The sequence below is a fragment of the Camponotus vicinus genome, unplaced genomic scaffold, assembly GCF_025532165.1.
Source record: "Camponotus vicinus isolate PSW18456_S1 unplaced genomic scaffold, iyCamVici1.0 SCAF_5, whole genome shotgun sequence".
NCBI lineage: Eukaryota > Metazoa > Arthropoda > Insecta > Hymenoptera > Formicidae > Camponotus > Camponotus vicinus.
This window is the reverse complement of record NW_028141977.1, coordinates 19,429,328-19,447,637: the sequence shown is the minus strand read 5'-3', so window position 1 is coordinate 19,447,637 and position 18,310 is coordinate 19,429,328. Positions and strand designations below refer to the sequence as shown.

Here is an 18,310-nt window from a genome sequence, read left to right as displayed (position 1 = left end):
AAAGTTTCTCATCGAAATTGAAGAAAATGGATCCGCTCGTTTTCCTTTTTTCATATGTAAATTAATTTTATACAAGTCTTATTTACTCCTTTTTAATCCTTCTTATTGCCTCATGAGAGAATTTAATTTACATCATATGTTATCAAGACACTAATGGATATTATTGATTATTTATGATAATTATTTAATATATATATATTACACATATATATAATTTTTTAAATTTATTACTTAATCATTGGTGGGCAAAGTTGCATGTTTAATGATATTTTATATCAAAATGCATCTTATATAAAGAAAGACAAATTATAAAAATCAACGATAGAGCGCATAATGAATTTAAGTAGGAGAGTCACGATATTATACAAAAATGAAATATCAAGCATATTTGGCATATTTGAAAGATTACGAGTTACGAATAAATAAATTATGATACGATTGGTCGACCGCGTGGGTGGCAAAAGCAGGTGCGCCTGTCCAAAAAGGAGAGTAGCCTCTTCGCATTGGTCCATCCGTGGTTTCCATGGACGCGAATAATCGATCTGTTCGCCGCTGACGTTTGTCTCTTCCACAGAGCATGCTCCAATGAAACTCGGCTCTCCTCGGTCGAGGCATTGCGTAATCGTGTTACGTAATAATATGCACTACATCTAAGACGCGTACAAAGTAATGAGTTGGCGATTGAAAAAGTTGAATTTTAATTTTCTATCTTGAAATTGACCCTAGAATTAATTTCAAGCGGAAATTAGTATAAAGATTTCTACCATCGAGTGTAAAAACAAATGTGTATTATTATGATTGAGAGAAGGATATTTTTAAATTCTTTACGCAACAATTACCATAATATTTATAACGTCCGAATATATTGATATATATTGACAATTAATATTATTTATAATATTTATTATAATCCCCCTTAATACACACAAATAACAAAATATTCATTTACTGTCGTATTATTTACGTTAATTATTAATTTCGTTATTGATATACTTGTCGTTTAATTGCACGAGTGCACGTGCTCCCATGTATACCAGATTACATTATTATTCTTCAACTCTATTTATGTAACGTTCTCCGGCTCGATATGTTACATACATGCATACATTGAAATTTATTCGTAATTTAATTTTGCCTCGTATAAACCCAGCTGTGCGCGGACAATCGGATGCGCCGACCGATTTTGTTTCGGGCTTGCTGTCAGATCGCTCACAGGTAGCCTGACTCCGTATTACGTTACTCGCTCTGCACTCGCTCGATTGCGCCCGTTCGCTCGCACTGCCGGCTTGGACACGTCACCTGACTTTAACTTTGTTCCGAATTAATCGAATTCGAGGCGTCCCTCTTCGCGCGCGACCGTCGTTCGTTAAGTTAAAATTGATTACACTTGTATCGCGAGCGAGCCGAATTACTATTAAATATTGTTGAAATACGCCAATCAAACAAATCCTGAATAAAGATTGATTTTTTTTTACAAAACGAATAATAAAAAACACAATTTCTTTATTCAATGATCCAACCGTTTTTTGATGAATTAACGTCGATTATAAATGAATCAGTGATCGGTTGATTGCGCTGCTTATTTTAATTTTGCTAATTAATCTTGAAATCATATATATATATATATATATATATATATATATATATATAATATATATATTTATATAATATATATTTAAATATAATAAATATTATAAATATTTAAATATAATAAATTTAATAAATATTTAATATATATTTAATATATATTTAGAATAATACGTTGATGTTTGTTTTCAGAAATCATAGAGATCGCGGTGAAAATATTTGAGCGCGAGCACGATCGTGTTTTAAATCCTCGTTTTGATACACGACTTTCTCGTGCAACTTGGTGCTTTCGTCCCAACGTTTTGGCAAACTGCTTCGCCAATTCTACTCATTAACTATGTTGCGCCGTCTGCAACAAAGTGCGCGCTTAAATTACTCGCCGCGAGTATCAGCCGTCAACGGTGAGAACTTGGCTCGTTAATGCGGTCGGAAACGACGTAGACCAAGTTCCAAGTTCTGCAACACCCTTACACGGATTAAGTAACGCTTCGTTGATGTACGCTTCTACCTTTGGATGAGCGGTATTGTGCAACGCGGCGATTGCAGCGTTCTACTCTTCATAAATGACAGCATACACGCGATAATGCGCATGCAATATGAATTTCGTGTTATTTAATAGAGTGTAGATAGAATACAAAACGCGCGTGAATCATTGCAAAGAAATTGTACGCAAATGAAATTCGTCCATCTCTTTCATTCTTTAAAAATCATGCTTATAGTTTTATAAATGCACATCTTTGTCTAAATATTAATAATACATATATTGATATGTATGTATGTATTATATATCATATTTTATATTAGGCTAATGTTACATTTGTCGTACGACAAATTTTTTAAGCATATTGATTGGCTGCGGGATAGTAATTTTTTTATTCTTCAGAAACTTTCTATTCTGCAGCCAATTAATATGTTTAAAAAGTTTGTCGTACGACAAATGTAATATTAGAGATAAATAATGGAAACATGTACATCTTGAAATTTCGCTCGTGATTTGTTTTGCAATGTGAAACGATGGAGCATTTTTTTGGTTATAAAAAAAGTGAAAAAATTTTTCCGAGGTTACAAGTTATATATATCTAATCTAAATATATTAGACATGAATACAAGTTGGATCTATGCATCACAAAGATTGCTTCCTATTTTCAAGAGATTTAATAGATCGCTTTCCATCCTCAAAAACGCCACATTGGTAAAAGCAATGTTAATTTTATGTTTCATTTTGATAAACATTAAAGTCCAAAGAATTTTTCGAATAATTTTTTTGTCTCCCTCTCTCTCTCTCTCTCTTCCTCTAGATTCATACGCGTGATAATAACAAGATAAAGTTACGAGATCCATTTCGCTCGATTTTCGATCAATGGAGAACGGTCAAGAGCGAATACTGTTGGATAGAAGTTTGTGTACCGCGCGAGTCCTCTCATCAAAACAGAATCAGAACCAATCAACTGTCGCATCTCAATGCCAAGTAAACCTCAAAACTCATTAATGCCAAGAGCAATCTTCTTCCACCAAGATAAAAATTCTTATCACGAGTACAGAATTTTAAAATTTACAATTTGTAAATTATAGATATTCTGTGCAATTATAATTTTTCAATATAAATTATAATTTACGATAAAAAGGAATTTTATACAATTTTTCGATAAATTACGTATTTATGATAAATGCAGGGTGAACTTTGGAGTTCGCTGCAACAGACCACGTCCGACGATAGCGCGAAAGATGGCGATGGATTCGCAAGGGAGGAACATTCTGGCGAACATCACGAGGCTTTGAAGTTCGCGTTTCCCAAGAAGGTCAAGGCTCATGGAAGAAGAAAAGCGAACGCCAGCAAGCGTAGAGTCACGTTCGCTGATCATTAAACTCGTTCGCGCGGCGAGCATTGCATTACATTACAATAAAAACTGCAGCAAATGCAGATATTGTATTACATCCGTTCGTCCGACGTCCGATCAGATTTTCCCGCGTAATAAGATTTTTCGATCAAAGGTGCGAGACCGGATAATGCAGTTTCATTGTCAGAAAATTCTGTAACTCTCTGATATTTGTTAAATGATATCTTTGTGACCCATCGATCATTAAAGAAAAGATACGAAATTATCATCATTAGTGTTACTTATTATAAAAATTATAATAAGATAAAGATGATAATGACTAGAAGAGTTATTTATTATTATATTTTTTACTTCTCTATATTTGAATATCATATTTTATTATTCGATATATATTATTTGACGTTAGCTAGATCGATGGATTGTCGATTGTCGAATGCAATATCACTTTTCGAACGATCTGCTGAAACTTCAGATTATTCCTGACATTGCAATAAAATTTTCCGATATTTCGGTTCCTCAAAATTTCAAGTGAAATTTTATATTTACATACATTTTAATTAAATTTATATTGATTAAGCAAGCATGAATGGATTTAAGATATTGGCGTTGCAAGATCTATCACACAGACTGCCTGTTAAATGTCTGCAGGTATCCATCAAGTTCATTATAATCATTATAAAAATTAATTGTTTAATTATAAATAATATATAATAAAATATTAGAGAAAGAGAGATAGAGATATGTTAATAATATAACATTCCAAAAAATTTTGGTATAGTTTGTATTCATCTTTAAAATTTAATTTAACAATATATGTTCTACAACTTATATATTGAAAATAATTAACGTTTTGTGTAAAATCTCGTATTTTTTAAATTAACGCACAAATAAAAAATATATAGAGACAAAGTTAAAAATATATATTTTTTAGATTATGTAAAAATATGCGTTCTCAGATTTATTAACATTTTTATTATGAAAATAAATTAGCATGAAATACACATACTCACGAGCATAATTACACGTCATTTTTGGAGCTTACTCGACTCTTCTCGTAAAGAAAAAAATGCTCGTGAAAGCAGGAGAGTCAATTCATTAAAACTTTCCAACGATGTGAAATCCATCTTTACGACGCAGATGACTTCATCTGAAATCGCGGCGATAATTCTCAATACTCGATCGCCCATGCACTTTTTAAATTTCGAAACGCATACGAAGATGGAACGTCCGAGAGCATTGATGGATGTAAATCCAGCTAGTAATTACGGTCTTATACATGGCGACAGAAATGTAACTACTAATAAAGTCTACTACGATGATTGCGCTTCAAAAGTTTCCACGCTTCAAGAAAGTCAAGAGCCTGCAATTGATGATACGATCGAGCAAGTGCAGACTGATAATTTGTCGACCGGTATCGCTTCGAGAAACGTGGATTCCCTGCCTCCTGTAAAATCGGAATCGAAAACACCGGAGATCAATCAGCAGCGATCGCGAGACGGGTTCAAATTACCGGACGATCAACATTTACAAGAATATGATATATCGTCGCAATCTTCGGAATTGCAAGATTACACGCACAAAGATTCTGTTTCGTATACGGATCGACTTCAGCAGCAATCGCGAATTACTCGGTGCATCTTGCGAATGCTTGCAATCATCTCCAAGCCGTTATCACCTTCATTTCAAATACTTGAGGAGGCAAATACGACAAAGAGATGGCAAGAATGCGGGAAAAATTCTACAAAATCATCCCCGATATTTGCAGAAATAGGTAAAGACGTTTGCAACTTTAACTTACGCTAATTGATGTAATGTGAAATATTACATAATTTATATATTATAGATATACCGCGGAATATTTCGTTGAGATCTTCCATGAAGCAGCCATGTCCTCGTCGTGAATATCACACGTGGAAAATTCCTGAAATCAAAAATGACATGAAATATGATGATTTCGTTGCTTCCAATACTCGAGCGATACAACGAGAACAAAGTGCATATGGATTATCTCGATTCGATGAGTTGATTCGTTCCGGAAGTTGGGGAAATCAAGAGTCTCGAAATCCTTTATTTTTTGCACGTCGCGGTTTCTCCTCGAAAAGTTGCACCGCGATCCAGAATTCTGTTCGAAAAATCGAAACTTCGGAGAAGGATTTGCTTAACGCGAATCTATCGACCATTCGCTTGAGAGGTACGCTAGAAACGTTTTAAAATCCTAGATAATGATTGATTTAAAATCCTAGGTAATGATTTGATTTCTGAAACTTATAATCTAAATAATTTTTAATTTGAAATGACACATGTGACATATAGAATATATTCAATTTTTTGTTCGTAGATATAATTTTTCTAAATATATATGAAAAATTAAGATGAAAAATGGCATCTAATGAAAATAAGTACATTCTAATACATTTAGCTTGTAATTAATGTCACAGACTTGAATAATCAATGAATGCCGATTGCAGGTCCTGTATTTCTGGCAAAATTGCGATCATTTTCTTGCGACGCTTCGAAAAAATCCTCGAGAGAGAATGATGAATGTAAATCGCAACAAAGATGCAAAGACGAGAGCGAAGACCGTGGCTCGTGTTCTCGGAAGGTTGCCAGGAGTCGTTGTGGAGACAAAGACGAAAAGAAGTGCGAGAAAACGCGCTCGCGACGGAAAGACGCGTGCGGTCGTGATAGCCGCGTCTCATCTCGAAATGACAAGACGTGTGAAAAACAAGAGGAGAGCGAATCCAAGCCATGCGAGCATTACATGTGTCCCGAAATGCACAAACGGAAGTGCATTTGGGAGGAGGAATTGGAAGATCCTAGTTGTTTGCGGAAACAGGATATTGACAGATGTAGTCAAAGTAAAGTGGAATCCCGGAATTACTTTATTATACTGTTATAGTACCGTAGTTATCTTAATTCAAACTTAATTTTTACACGATGTGTCTTGTACAAAAAATAGTTTAAATCAAAAACACAAAGCAATAAAGGCAAAGAATCCCAGACAGGTGGTAGTGTGTGAAGGAATTTTTTTAACAAATTATAAATTGTATTAGAAATATACAGTTATATACAACCCTTCGCATATTACAAATTTTCAATTCAACATACAAAATATTATTATGATAAACGTTTCAACCTCATCACCAAGTCCTTTTCAATGTCGACAAGTTAATGACTTGACGTGAACCTGGATTTGGGGTTCTTTGCCTTTATTGCTTTGTGTTTTTTATTTATATCATATGAGCCTCTCATTGCATTCTCTTATTTATTTTATTAATAAAATATTTTAAATTAATATCTCAGATTCGCATAAAATAAAATAGAAATTATTGTTTCTTTTTATCGCTATTCGATTTTAATATGGATGGAGTATTTATTTGTACATTTCTTCAGTTTTTCAATTTTTCTCATTTTGCGTGTACTTGTATTATTTTATCTGACAATTTCGCGTTTAAAATGTACTTCTATCTTTAACTCTCCGATATGTCAATCGTCAGAACAACGAGCGAAATCGTGCACACGGCGTAAAGATTGCGAGGAACCGCCGCGCGTGGTCTGTAAAAAGAAAAAGAATTGTCAATCAAAATCCGATAAGAAGCGATGCGTAAAACCTGAGAAAGAACGGCCAAAGTGCACCGGGAATAATCAAAAACGATCCGAAAGTTGTCGAAAAAGAAAGCTTTCTCGAAGCAGCGATAAGAACTGCGGCAAGATAGATGGAAAACGACATTACTCGCAACAATCAATTTTCTCCGTTTCGCGAAATCATAGATCTTTCTCCACCATGATTCCCAATATCGTTCTCTACACAGATGCGAGAAAAACGAAGGCATCTAGCTACGACAAAAAAAACGAGAAAAAGGATCCAAAGCAGAGCTTATCTTGCGAGAAACCAAAGAGAAAGTGCGAGACGACGAAAAAAGATGAAACTAAAAGGAAGTGTGTGAAAGGTCCAGCCAAGTGCTTGTCAAGAAAATCGATCGCCGACAAGATGCAAACCTGTCAGTCTACGCAAAGAGGTAAAGATAAAGAATTACGCGAACCCGAAAAATTGTGCAATCACGCAGAATACTGTGCCAACAGAAAGTTAGAATCTATTACAATAGGTAAATATTCTGTGTGTAAATTATAAGTTCCTTCCTTCTATTTATATATATTCTTAATTAATTTCAATTTTTTAATTTTTCTTTGCAGACAAGAAACCGACAGAAAAATTAGCGAAAGAAAAGGCATCGGTTACCGAGAAAGGTAGTCTATGAATTTTTAATTATCTCTTTGTATTATATATCATAATTTACAGAAAACAAAAACCTCCATACCAAATTACTAATTAATTTTAATTTTTTTTTTGCAGATAAAAAACCTTTGGCAGAGTCGATGAAAGAACAAATAGATCGCGAATATAAAGAGATAGATGAATGTAAAAAAGATAAAGTGAAAGAGAAAAAAGAGAAGAAAGATAAGACAACCAAGGAGGCTTCTACAGACTACAAACCAACGGGCTTGGATCGCGTAATCAGTCCGTGTAAACAACAAGAAACAAAAGATGGTAAAAAATTAACAAGTACGCCGAAGGAGCCAATCTTTTCTCATTCTATGAAAACCGCATACAAGATGCTGAGCACTCGATCTGGTATCATCAATAGCGAGATTTCAATTATCCCCAAGTTAGTATTTTAACTTAAATCACACTTCCATAGTTACTATCTCTTTAGAATTCAAAAATCAATTTAAAATTTAGAGAGAGAGAAAGAGGAGATAAGAGAAATTTATGTTAAATATGTACATTATATAATTATAAAGATAAAAATACATAATTATAAAAAAATAGCTTTACATTAAAAATATCATACATACACATACATATATATCTTTTAATATTTCATATTCTAATTTCTGATTTTGTAATTTATAATTATTAGAATTTTAGAATTACAATTGTTGCAATTATTCATATTATATTACAACTTTTATATTATTATTTGCAATCAATGATCCATTATTGTTTATAATAATAAGTTATTTCATACGATGCAATTAGGGATATCAAACTCTTGAATGGGATGTTTGATCGATCATTCTCTGTCACAAAAGTGAGTTATCAGGATGATTTTACTGTCAAGCAAACTACGGGTCATAATAAAACGGTTCAGAATTGTTCTGCAAATAATAGCGATTTTATTCACGGGGATGAATTGCCGAGTTATATCGAAGTAGAAGACAATGAGGAAGAGGACGAGTATGATTGGATCATTGGTCGACCGACTTTTGGAATCAATTGAATTAAAGGTCAGAATAAATTATATACATATATTAATATCATATTAAATATAGCGCAATTATAAATAATAAATTTTGTACGTGTTAATATATATTCAAGTAATATAAAAATTTATTATATATTTTATATCTTTCATAATAATATATTTGCAAAACAGTGATGATTCAATAAAAGATAAGATACAGGCAAAATTTGCATACCGCATAATTTGAGCATTTGCGTCTATGCTTTCCTTTCTCTTTCTTGTCCCAAAAACTCGAAAACTTGCTTCAAATATTGCGACATTCGTAAATAATTTTTTCGTGATGAAAGAATATAAATATATTTTCTTAATTTATGATATAAATATATAATGATATTAATAAATATACATTTAAGCGCGAAGATATCTTGGCGAAAAAATATAATTCTTCTGATACAATAATCAATTATTCCGCGATACTTGTTTGAGTCACCTTGCCTTAGATGATGGTCGATTGTTCCCCGATATTGCTTAACTCTGTTTCGTTATAGATGGTAACTCAATTATTCTTCGACTCGGACGAGCATTCAATTATTCCCCAAAGGACGAAAGGACATCGTGCGAGCAACGCGCCTCGCGTAGCCTCACCGGGGTGTTCTCGCGCGCCTTCACGAGATGTCTTTGTAGCACGACGGAGGTGTGAATGGCACGGTGGGCCAGGAGGCCCAATTACGAGTTTATTCAGTCGTCGCCACGGGGTATCGCGGTGCCGCTCATAGGCACCTACCTGGCGCCTGTCCCTTTATCTCCAAGGTAAGAGCGAGAAAGAACAGCACGTCCCGAGTGAGTGAGACTGGGGGAGGGGGGCAGGGGGCGGGAGGGGCAACGTTGAAACGCGGAACGGGGGGTAGAGAACGTGAGGACGTCTCTGCGGGATTCCCGCCGCCACTTATGGGAATGTGATACGAGCTTTTCGTCGGATGCTCTCTTGCGTTTTCGCATTGTTACGCAACCGTCCTTCTCGCGTCCGCGTCACCCTCGTGCACCCCGACAAAGGGAATCAATGTCAATGCGCGCTGCGCCTTGCCGCGTACACGACGACGGGAGAATGCGGAGAGGGAGAAGCGCCGAAATAATGATCGCGAGCGTGTAATAAGCGCGCAAATGCATGTGAATGCAAACCGAATCGGACCGTTGTATGTATGTTGTAATGATTGCGCGAGGCATCGAGAGTTTACGTCTCGCGAGCCGATCAATTTTTTAAAATCGTTCGGTGAGGTAAAATTCTTATCATTTTACTATCATGTCGCTAGATTCTGGAAACTGCTATATTTATTATCACATTCCCTCATCTCGAAATATTAACATTTGTTTAATTCTAATCATTTTTAATTAATTAAATTTATTTAATTAACTATATATACTGCTTAACTAATCTATCGTAATTAGTATTGTATTCTTTTGCCTCCTTATCATAAGATATACATATATATATTTGAAATAAATAAGATATATTTTTTTTGTAATACTTTCTATAATATTTTTTATATAATACTTTTTTAATGAAAATTTGATCACTTTGTGTTATTAAGTTTTGTGTCTGCTCTTCTAAAATCATTTTTGTCTTGCTAATATCAATTAAATTGTGTTAAAAAAATATAAAATAATTTTACATGTCCTTGCATATGTATAGGTATATACTTTTTAATCTCGATTTATATTTCCCTTTTTATTCATTTTTCATAAAGCTGTTTACATCGTGTTCAATCAGATACGCGAAATAAACTGACGATAAGTCGGAACGATTACAGATCGACGCGGACTTGTCCCATCAGCAAGATCGAGCGGTCGATTTGGTAGCTCTTTACGGCGAAATCCCAGGAGAATCCCTTAGACATCGCATTATGGTGTCAACGACTTCATCGTGGACCACAAACCGCTGGTATCCGTGTGTCGGGGATGAATGGCGACACGCCACGGGTGGCAGGGAGATGCGTACAATCCGAATAAAATGTGTCAATTCCGTCATCGTGATGCCGGGCTTCCTCAAGATTCGATTGTGATGCGCTTTACGAAGGAAGGAAGTCTCGCGCAACGGACTTCTTTTGATTATTACGTGAAGAAAAACTTGCGACACAATATTATATTGCTAAACTCCGTATATAAGTATAAAGGAGGATAAATATGTAAATTACACAACGAGCGAGAATATTGTTAAACAAATCATCAGGTGCAAGTGATGTATACATTTTTGTCTAAACAATTATAATCATATCGATTTAAATCTCCAATATATTTATTAATAATATTAATGAGGAAGAATCCGAGCATATAAAGATTACTCTCGCGTAAGAGACAATCCGTTTGAAGTTGCATCCGTCGGTGTTGCACTGCCGTCGGTGCATCGAGATGATGCAAGATTCTGCATTACAAGATAGTTTCTTTACATCAGATCTTCTTCAATAATTCTTGCTTTGTTGATTGTCATTCAATGCGTCGAATTAACGTGTCTTTGTAACGTAATACATGATTGCAAAACGATTGCTGTAACTGGAAACGTCAAAGTCGACGGACAATTTCAAAAGGACAGATTTTTTCCCCGACGCGTTCGCATTCGTCTTTTTTCAAGTTCCAATGTTGTCGATAGCAAGGGCCGCGAAAAGGGCGGAAGGGTTAGATTAGGTTCCACCTTGGGCACTCTGACAATCGACGAATGTCAATCTCACGTCAGGCCCTTCTTCGCTCATCGTGCAAGCCAAATGGCATTCTTCTCTCAAGTGCTCTAGGTATGTGGAAAAATCTGTCACACATGCATTATTTTAAGCTTGTTTTTCCAAAAAACCCTACACCTCTGAGAAAACATGACGTCGCGACATTTTCCTGCTTGTTCTACGTAATTGTTTACATTCGTTATATGATTTGCCAATGAATGGCTTCAATAGAGAAACCGCAGGTTCTATATATTTTAAAATGCTGTCAGATCTCTGTATTTTGAAAATTTTTAGCTTTTAGAGAATTTTATTCTAATTACAAACCGCAGAAGATCTTGTTTAAATAATATTTTATTCATTTCTTGACAAATTTATTTTCATAATTTATAATTAACCTAGTGATCGAAATTAATTATAAAAATAATCATTTTTAGGAAATTCAAGAAATGATAAAAGTTTATTTTTATTTTTATAATTTATTTCAATTTCAATTTTTTCTAATTATTTCTAGAAAAATTCAAGGATCAACATGTTTATTTCTGTCTTATTTTTTCCAGGTTTTTTTCCGGATACAAGAGAGATATTGTAAAGAGTCGCACCTATTCGCCGTCGTCGCTTTCTTACGTTAAATCGGACGAGGTCGGCGATTTCGCTGCAGCAAGGAGACTGCGGGACGTGTGTTATTCCAGCCCGAATACAACGACGAGCGTACAGTGCCTTAAGTAACGCAAAAACGCAAGCGAGCGCTCTGTCCGTGAAACTTTATCCAACTTCTGTTGTAAGTAGCTTCTAAGCGACGTACCTTTCTTCCGTGGGGGCGTTCATAAACCCCCGCGAGTGCTATATAAATCGATTTTTCCCCGGGGAGGATAAGCCGTTGCCTTCCCTTCCCTCTCTCTCTCTCTCTCTTCGCGCTCCTCTCTCAACCCTCTCCATCTTCCTTCTCATTCTTACGCCAACGCGCCCAATAGGTCGACGCTAATAACGAGATCTTTAACGTGCTTCCCATTTATTTTCTTACGCGCGTCCTTTTTCCTTGTAATTCGCTCACGTAATGAATAATAATGCCGCGACATGACAGCTCGTTTGACTCGTGACAATGTTTCTTGGCAGCGTGATGGCGTCATAAACGATTGTTTTATCGGCGCTATTAATTTTATAATAGATATAAATTTGCCACGATGAATCTGACTTGATATTCTCTCGCTTGGACAAATCTGTTTTCTTCCAAATATCGCACTCTATCCTTTACTATACCCTCATCTCTATTTTATCTCTCGTTTAATCTCAGCTGTAATAAATCTCACGATGCAAATATCAAACTGCGCAACAATAACGACGATACGTTGTTTAATTCTTAGCCCGGTCACGCTGGTTGGCAAGCAACACCGGATAACGGTGAAAAACTGTTTTGTACGTCATCGCGTAATTTGGAGATTTATATTCGGATGTAACATTTGCCACGCATATCGACGTAAAAGTCGTCGTCGTCCCGGCTTGCGCGTCATTAAGAGAACAGACATCCAGAGAAGTCCGGAATTTAACGAGCTCCTCGGAAGGATCCGCGGTCTGGATGCAATTCGCTCGCGTGTCTCCTCTCTCCCTCTCTCTTTCTCTCTCTTTTTCTCTCTACGCGTTATAGCACGCTCGCGCCGGATGTTCGTAACGAGGCTCATTTGGTGGCGCGCGCGCGCGACCAATGGCGCGGCGGTATGGTGGCGGTATGGTGTCCAGCGTCCAATAGCGTCGCGCGTCATGCAGCTGTCAGCGTGGCCACGCCCCTCGCCAATCCGCGCTGCACCGCGCATGACGCGCTCGGCTCGTCTCGCCGACACGCCGCATCGCCAGTCCCTTCTGGTGCGCGCGCGAGGAGAGTGTCTCTCTCTCGCGTGGCTGCGAGAGAGACAGAACGGCCCATTGATCCGCCGCCTCGAGGCTGCCTCTCGTCCCGAGTGATCTGGAATCGCGATCGGAATCGCTTTGAAAGACGATCTCGCGCGCGAGTCGAGTAGTCGTGCGTTCGGCAAATTCGAGAACGAAAGAGAAGTAATCGCGAGGAGCCTGCTTTCCCGAGCATCGTCGGTGTGTTTTCTTCTCTCTCTCTCGATAAGGTATACTTTTCAAATCGCGCGCTGTGCGTGGCCGAGTGTCTCGATCGAGTGAATCGTCGAACGGGTAGAATTTTCCGGGACACTTTGTACGAAGCCGAAGGCGCGGTCCTGAAAAAGACTACAATTGAGTCTCGCTTGAAGATTGGTCGGACAAGATTATCGGCTTCTTAGATCACGTTGAAAGTTTGTCAGAGTGCGACAGAGTTTCTCGCGTAGTGTACAGAGAATATGAGACTTCAGCTACCGAAGAATCGTCTTATTAAGGAAAGAGCGAGAGAGAGAGGGGTATTGTGTACATGAAATTCTGCTTCTCTTCAACGTATAAGCGGCGTTAAATTGTCGAGAGGTGTTCGAGAAGGTGGCAATCGGAAGGTGCGAGCGATTTGATGACATTTTCGAAAAGAGGCGTCGATGGGATTGAAGGAGCGCGGGGGGGACGCTCGTTAAGGCGCCTCTAATAATAGCGGCGCGCTCGCGAGTGTACCAAGCGATCTATAAATAGCGGTCTCTGGCCCCGTGGAAACACGAGCCCGTGGATTTCACGGTGCAACCTGTGTGCCGACAGCGAAAACGGGAGAGAGAAAGAGGAGGGAATCGCCGAGAGAAGAATCAGTGCGGCCGATTTGGATAGATAAGGCCATCGAGGACTTAATGTACGGATTGATTTGTGAAGTTGAAGAGTTCTCGAGAAGAGTGTGATTTAATCGGCGATATTGTGCGACGAGTATTTCGGAGAATGATCCCGGATCGCTAGAACCCGAGCTAGAACGAGAGACGAAAATCGACAGAGGCAGAGATCGTCGTCCAGGATGTGATTCAATTTTCGACTTGTGGAATCCACTTGTCGCAAGCTACAATACGTCAAACGATATCTAATTTGAGACGAGAGAAATGTTCGGAAACAATCCACAAGGTTGGAATCGTTTTATTTATTCTTGATTTTTCAAGACTGACTTGCGTTGGATCGGAAATCAGTGAGAAAGACAGAGATTCTCTTGAAGCCAGGGTGAATCGGCCGTCGGCTGGAAGCTAATCGAGACTGATATCAAGACGAAACTCTTCCGTGGAGCTTCCTATTTTACTTTTTCATCGTGACATCTCAGTTCAGCTGGTGTGATCCAAAGATATCGTACGCTTCGTGAAAAGTTTGACGCAGTCCTGGTGAATGCGATCATCCGAGATCGAAGGGACATCAAAGTGCAACCGTCGAGTATCGATGCCTTGGAACAACATCCGATCATTTCGACGCAACCGACACAACCGGTTTATCAAACGGAATGCGAAGAAGCTTCACAGTGTTTTCTTTCCTGCTTCGAGTACAGTGCACAGTTTACATACTTAATATTTAAAATTTATTTAGCATGATTTAATTACACGTGCAACACTAGAAAAGTACATTTTACGCATTAAACTGGTGATTAGCTTTGACAAACGACTGATAATAAATGTGCTATTGGACTACTATTAATATATACTCGGATCATTGAGTTACTCTCTCGAGTTGTTTACGTGGGTTTGATTCCATCGTACGTGCTCTTCATCTTCCACCGTTGACACATCATTGCAAAGTCGCAATTGCAGAGCAAGACTGACCCGAAACTCTAATCCGAGTTATCCATCTTTTTAGTCTTACAGTATTTATATTAAAAAAAAAATATTTGTGGACAGCCAAGTCTCTCCAAGAGATCCCAGATCCCTCGCGATGCCCTCGTCCGGACGCTCCAGGGACTCGCAGTGATACCGCGGAGGGCGATCTTCCACCCCAGCGGAAGATGAGCGGCGAGTGAGAGGAAGAGGCTGCCCCCCTCGAGCGACGGGGACCGTCGGGGATCGACATCCGGTCGCGAACGCGAAGCGGGTAGGACGCTCGCGCGGGGTCAGCGGCACGGTGGAGAGCGGTGCCACGGTGCGGGGGGTCGTGGTGGACCCCGGCGATGACACAGCCATGATGGCCTACGGTGGCACCGCTGGTAACGGGGGCGCGATGGGCCCCACGGCCGGTGGCGGCGGCAACGCCGGTGGCGCGGACGTTCTCGGCACCGCCGCCGGCGACTACAGCCCCCAGAGCACGCCCACGCCCTTAACCGGGCACACGACGACGAGCGGCTCGGTGGAGAACGCTTACACCCCCGGCACCACCGGGGCGGCCAGCTACAGTCCTCAGGACAGCCCGGCGAGCTCCGCCGGGGGCAGCGGCAACGGCCAGCTGCCGAGTTTCGGCTTCACCCAGGAGCAGGTCGCGTGTGTCTGCGAGGTAAGTCGTGTCAGGTCGCGCCTCGATTTTTCGAGAGAGCCCCTCCGGTGAGATCGCGGGTCGAGTGACGTGAGATTAGAGATGAGAAGCGGTCTCTCGAGGTGCCCGAGGTATCTTCGAAGAGACAAGCGCGACCTTTGATTTTTAAATAATTAAAATGATTTGCGTCGTTTGATATTTAAATTCGAACATTCTTGGCTCGTGACTTATCGGAGGGTCTCTAATATCGCTTGACTCGCGCCTGTTGCCATCAGCCGCTCGATGCTGTCACGTTAGAAAACGGTCCATTGACATTCCGATTAAAGTTCACACAGTTCGAGGTATAAACGTAATAGTGTTACACTCGCGATAAACACTAAGATACCAATCTTGAAAATAGTAATATAAAATGTAACATGTTTTATATAATTAAACTAAATGTATCATTCACGCTGCAAAAGAACAGCATTGCTTTTACAATTTTATTGCATTGTATGAAGAGAAATATAAAAGAACTGTTATAATTGAAAATATATATGTTTGCGATGCATAGTTGACGAGCGGTTGATGGCGAGATGACTAGCAATCGCTGTACTTTTCTCGGCGAAATAACACCAGTCGATTTGTAGCCCTCGCCAAATTTAAGAGCAAAATTATACATGTAATTTTATAATTATTCGCGATGAAAAACGCGCAATGAATATCGCAGAAATTTCATTTCTTGTTTGCAAGATTTTTTTTTAATGTTGCACATTCAGATCATTTTCTCGAACACAACCTTCCACAATCTTTTGTCATCATTTTTCTAAATATCTTGTTACTATAATTTTGCGTTTTTTTTAAATATTTTTTTATTTAAAGCCAATTATTATCTTATAATGATCACATTATTTGTTTTTATTTTTTTATATTTTGTTATATGGCTATTGTAGTATATTTAAATGTTCGAAGGAATGCTCTATCGCGTAAATATTTCATAAAATATCTATTCAGTAAAATTACACGTATAAAATACATCCATGCTGTCATTGCGTTAACTGTCATTTAAAAATGTGGAAACGCCAAAGATCTTATATTGCCGCGATGATGAAATTGTCGCCGCGACAATGCAATCGTTATATCGCCGACAATGTACAGCGTTATGCGCCAAGATTTGCTTGCATGTCGCACGCTTAATGGAATCTGCACGATTTTACTGTAACCATAAATTGTTTTGCGCGCGACGTTTACGTCCCTCATATCGAACGTCCCACGTATTAATTCATCCTGTTCGAAAGAGAGAAAAAGAGAGAGAGAAAGAAAGAGATGATTTTCGCGAAGACGCTTCCCGCATACGTTTGGCAAAATTCTCCATCCATTCTTTATTGCACACTTATCAAACTGCATTCTTTGTCAAGATGCAGTTTCAAATTGTTCATTTACGAAAGTCGTTATTAATATATGTATAATAAAATAGTAAACTTGCATAGAAATATCTTATCCAAATTTAATAAATTAATTCTTACGTCAGAATCGTTTGTATTATTAACATTGAAAAATACAATCAAGATTTTTTATTGTAGTGTTATATTTATTTTATCAATTATATATAGACATTGTTTGGCTGACGAAATTTATACTTTTTAATCCGACGAAAAACGTTTAAAATGTATCTCGAGTTTTGAAATGGATATCTTCTAAATTTTCGAATTATTTACTTTATATACTTAATTTTGGACTTTTTATATCGTGAGTGTATATTAGAAATTTATATTTATGTTTATTTATTTTTATTATTTATATTTATTTACTAAAATTAATTTTTGAATCAGGCACAAAAAAGTGAAAGTTATTTGACGATAACTAAATAACTTTCACCTTTATAAAGGTGAAGTTTATTCGTGAACGATTGTAACGATGTATGATGATTTCCACACGTGGAGTGCGACCATTATAAGATAATAATCGACCGTGTGTGAGGAAAGATGAGTTTGCCAAACGCGAAAGTAATCGATCGCACAAGACGTTTTTGCACGTGCATACCCCTCTGTATGTGTGTGCGTGTGCTAGCGCTATAATTAATATAATTATGCGGCTAGACTTTTAACTCCTTGCCCACGTCGCACAGAAGGATTACGATGTAGAAATTTTGCGAGTGAATTTTATAGAATGCGAAGATCCTCCTCGTCTAGTATGAGACGCGAAATTGGGTCGCTATCGCGTATCGATCTGTTCAAAAATATAATGATTGTTGCCATACTTTCTGTGACACGTGGGCGCTAGTTGTCTTGTATCATTCGAGGTATTATATCTATCGATAGATCTGTTTTCGAACCATGAAAGAAATCGTTTCACCGAATGTCGACCGAACCTGAATGTCGCTCGATCTGAAATCCCGAGATCAATCGTATATTTGAGAAAAAGAGAAATCGTAGAACCGAATAATTTTCCCCTGATTCTGGTTAAATTATTCTTGAATATCAATTTCGCTCCCTAGTTTTAATAGCATTAGTTCAATGTATTCAATTTATAATTCGGATCTAATATTTTTTTCCTTTATAACTCTATTAACTTTTTAAATGTCTACATTCATTGAATATCTGTATAA

General features: G+C 37.8%; 2 protein-coding genes and 2 long non-coding RNA genes across 10 annotated transcripts in view; all 4 read left to right on the top strand.

Moving 5' to 3' along the window:
* LOC145972178 (uncharacterized) overlaps positions 1-2,387 on the top strand; it is a 32,738-nt gene extending 30,351 nt beyond the window's left edge. The window contains exon 3 of the long non-coding RNA XR_014439081.1: positions 1,780-2,387. This is a non-coding gene — a long non-coding RNA (uncharacterized LOC145972178). The remainder of the gene's footprint in view (positions 1-1,779) is intronic.
* Positions 2,388-2,568: 181 nt separating this feature from the next.
* LOC145971486 (uncharacterized) lies at positions 2,569-3,698 on the top strand. Its single transcript, XR_014438890.1, has 3 exons — positions 2,569-2,779; positions 2,886-3,055; positions 3,261-3,698. It is a non-coding gene; the product is annotated as an uncharacterized LOC145971486 (long non-coding RNA).
* A 169-nt stretch (positions 3,699-3,867) lies between these two features.
* On the top strand, positions 3,868-10,945 carry LOC145971484 (uncharacterized). Of its 5 annotated transcripts, none has more exons than XM_083099193.1 (10): positions 3,871-4,073; positions 4,563-5,196; positions 5,269-5,616; positions 5,894-6,283; positions 6,923-7,531; positions 7,620-7,673; positions 7,780-8,092; positions 8,467-8,714; positions 9,220-9,481; positions 10,480-10,945. In XM_083099193.1, exons 1-8 carry the CDS (start codon positions 4,008-4,010, stop codon positions 8,705-8,707), a joined length of 2,655 nt encoding a protein of 884 aa, XP_082955319.1. In that variant the 5' UTR covers positions 3,871-4,007; the 3' UTR covers positions 8,708-8,714; positions 9,220-9,481; positions 10,480-10,945. The 5 variants fall into 5 exon arrangements, with proteins under 5 accessions (XP_082955320.1, XP_082955319.1, XP_082955317.1 ...); XM_083099191.1 differs by having other exon boundaries at positions 3,872-4,073; positions 4,416-5,196; XM_083099192.1 differs by having other exon boundaries at positions 3,873-4,073; positions 4,416-5,196; positions 6,923-7,444; positions 10,480-10,944.
* A 2,298-nt stretch (positions 10,946-13,243) lies between these two features.
* Positions 13,244-18,310, top strand: part of So (SIX homeobox 1 protein sine oculis) — a 32,443-nt gene continuing 27,376 nt past the window's right edge. For all 3 annotated transcript variants that reach the window (XM_083099190.1, XM_083099189.1, XM_083099188.1), the window contains exon 1: positions 13,244-15,744. In XM_083099190.1, the coding sequence (XP_082955316.1) occupies positions 15,436-15,744 (309 nt within the window). In that variant the 5' untranslated portion in view covers positions 13,244-15,435. The remainder of the gene's footprint in view (positions 15,745-18,310) is intronic.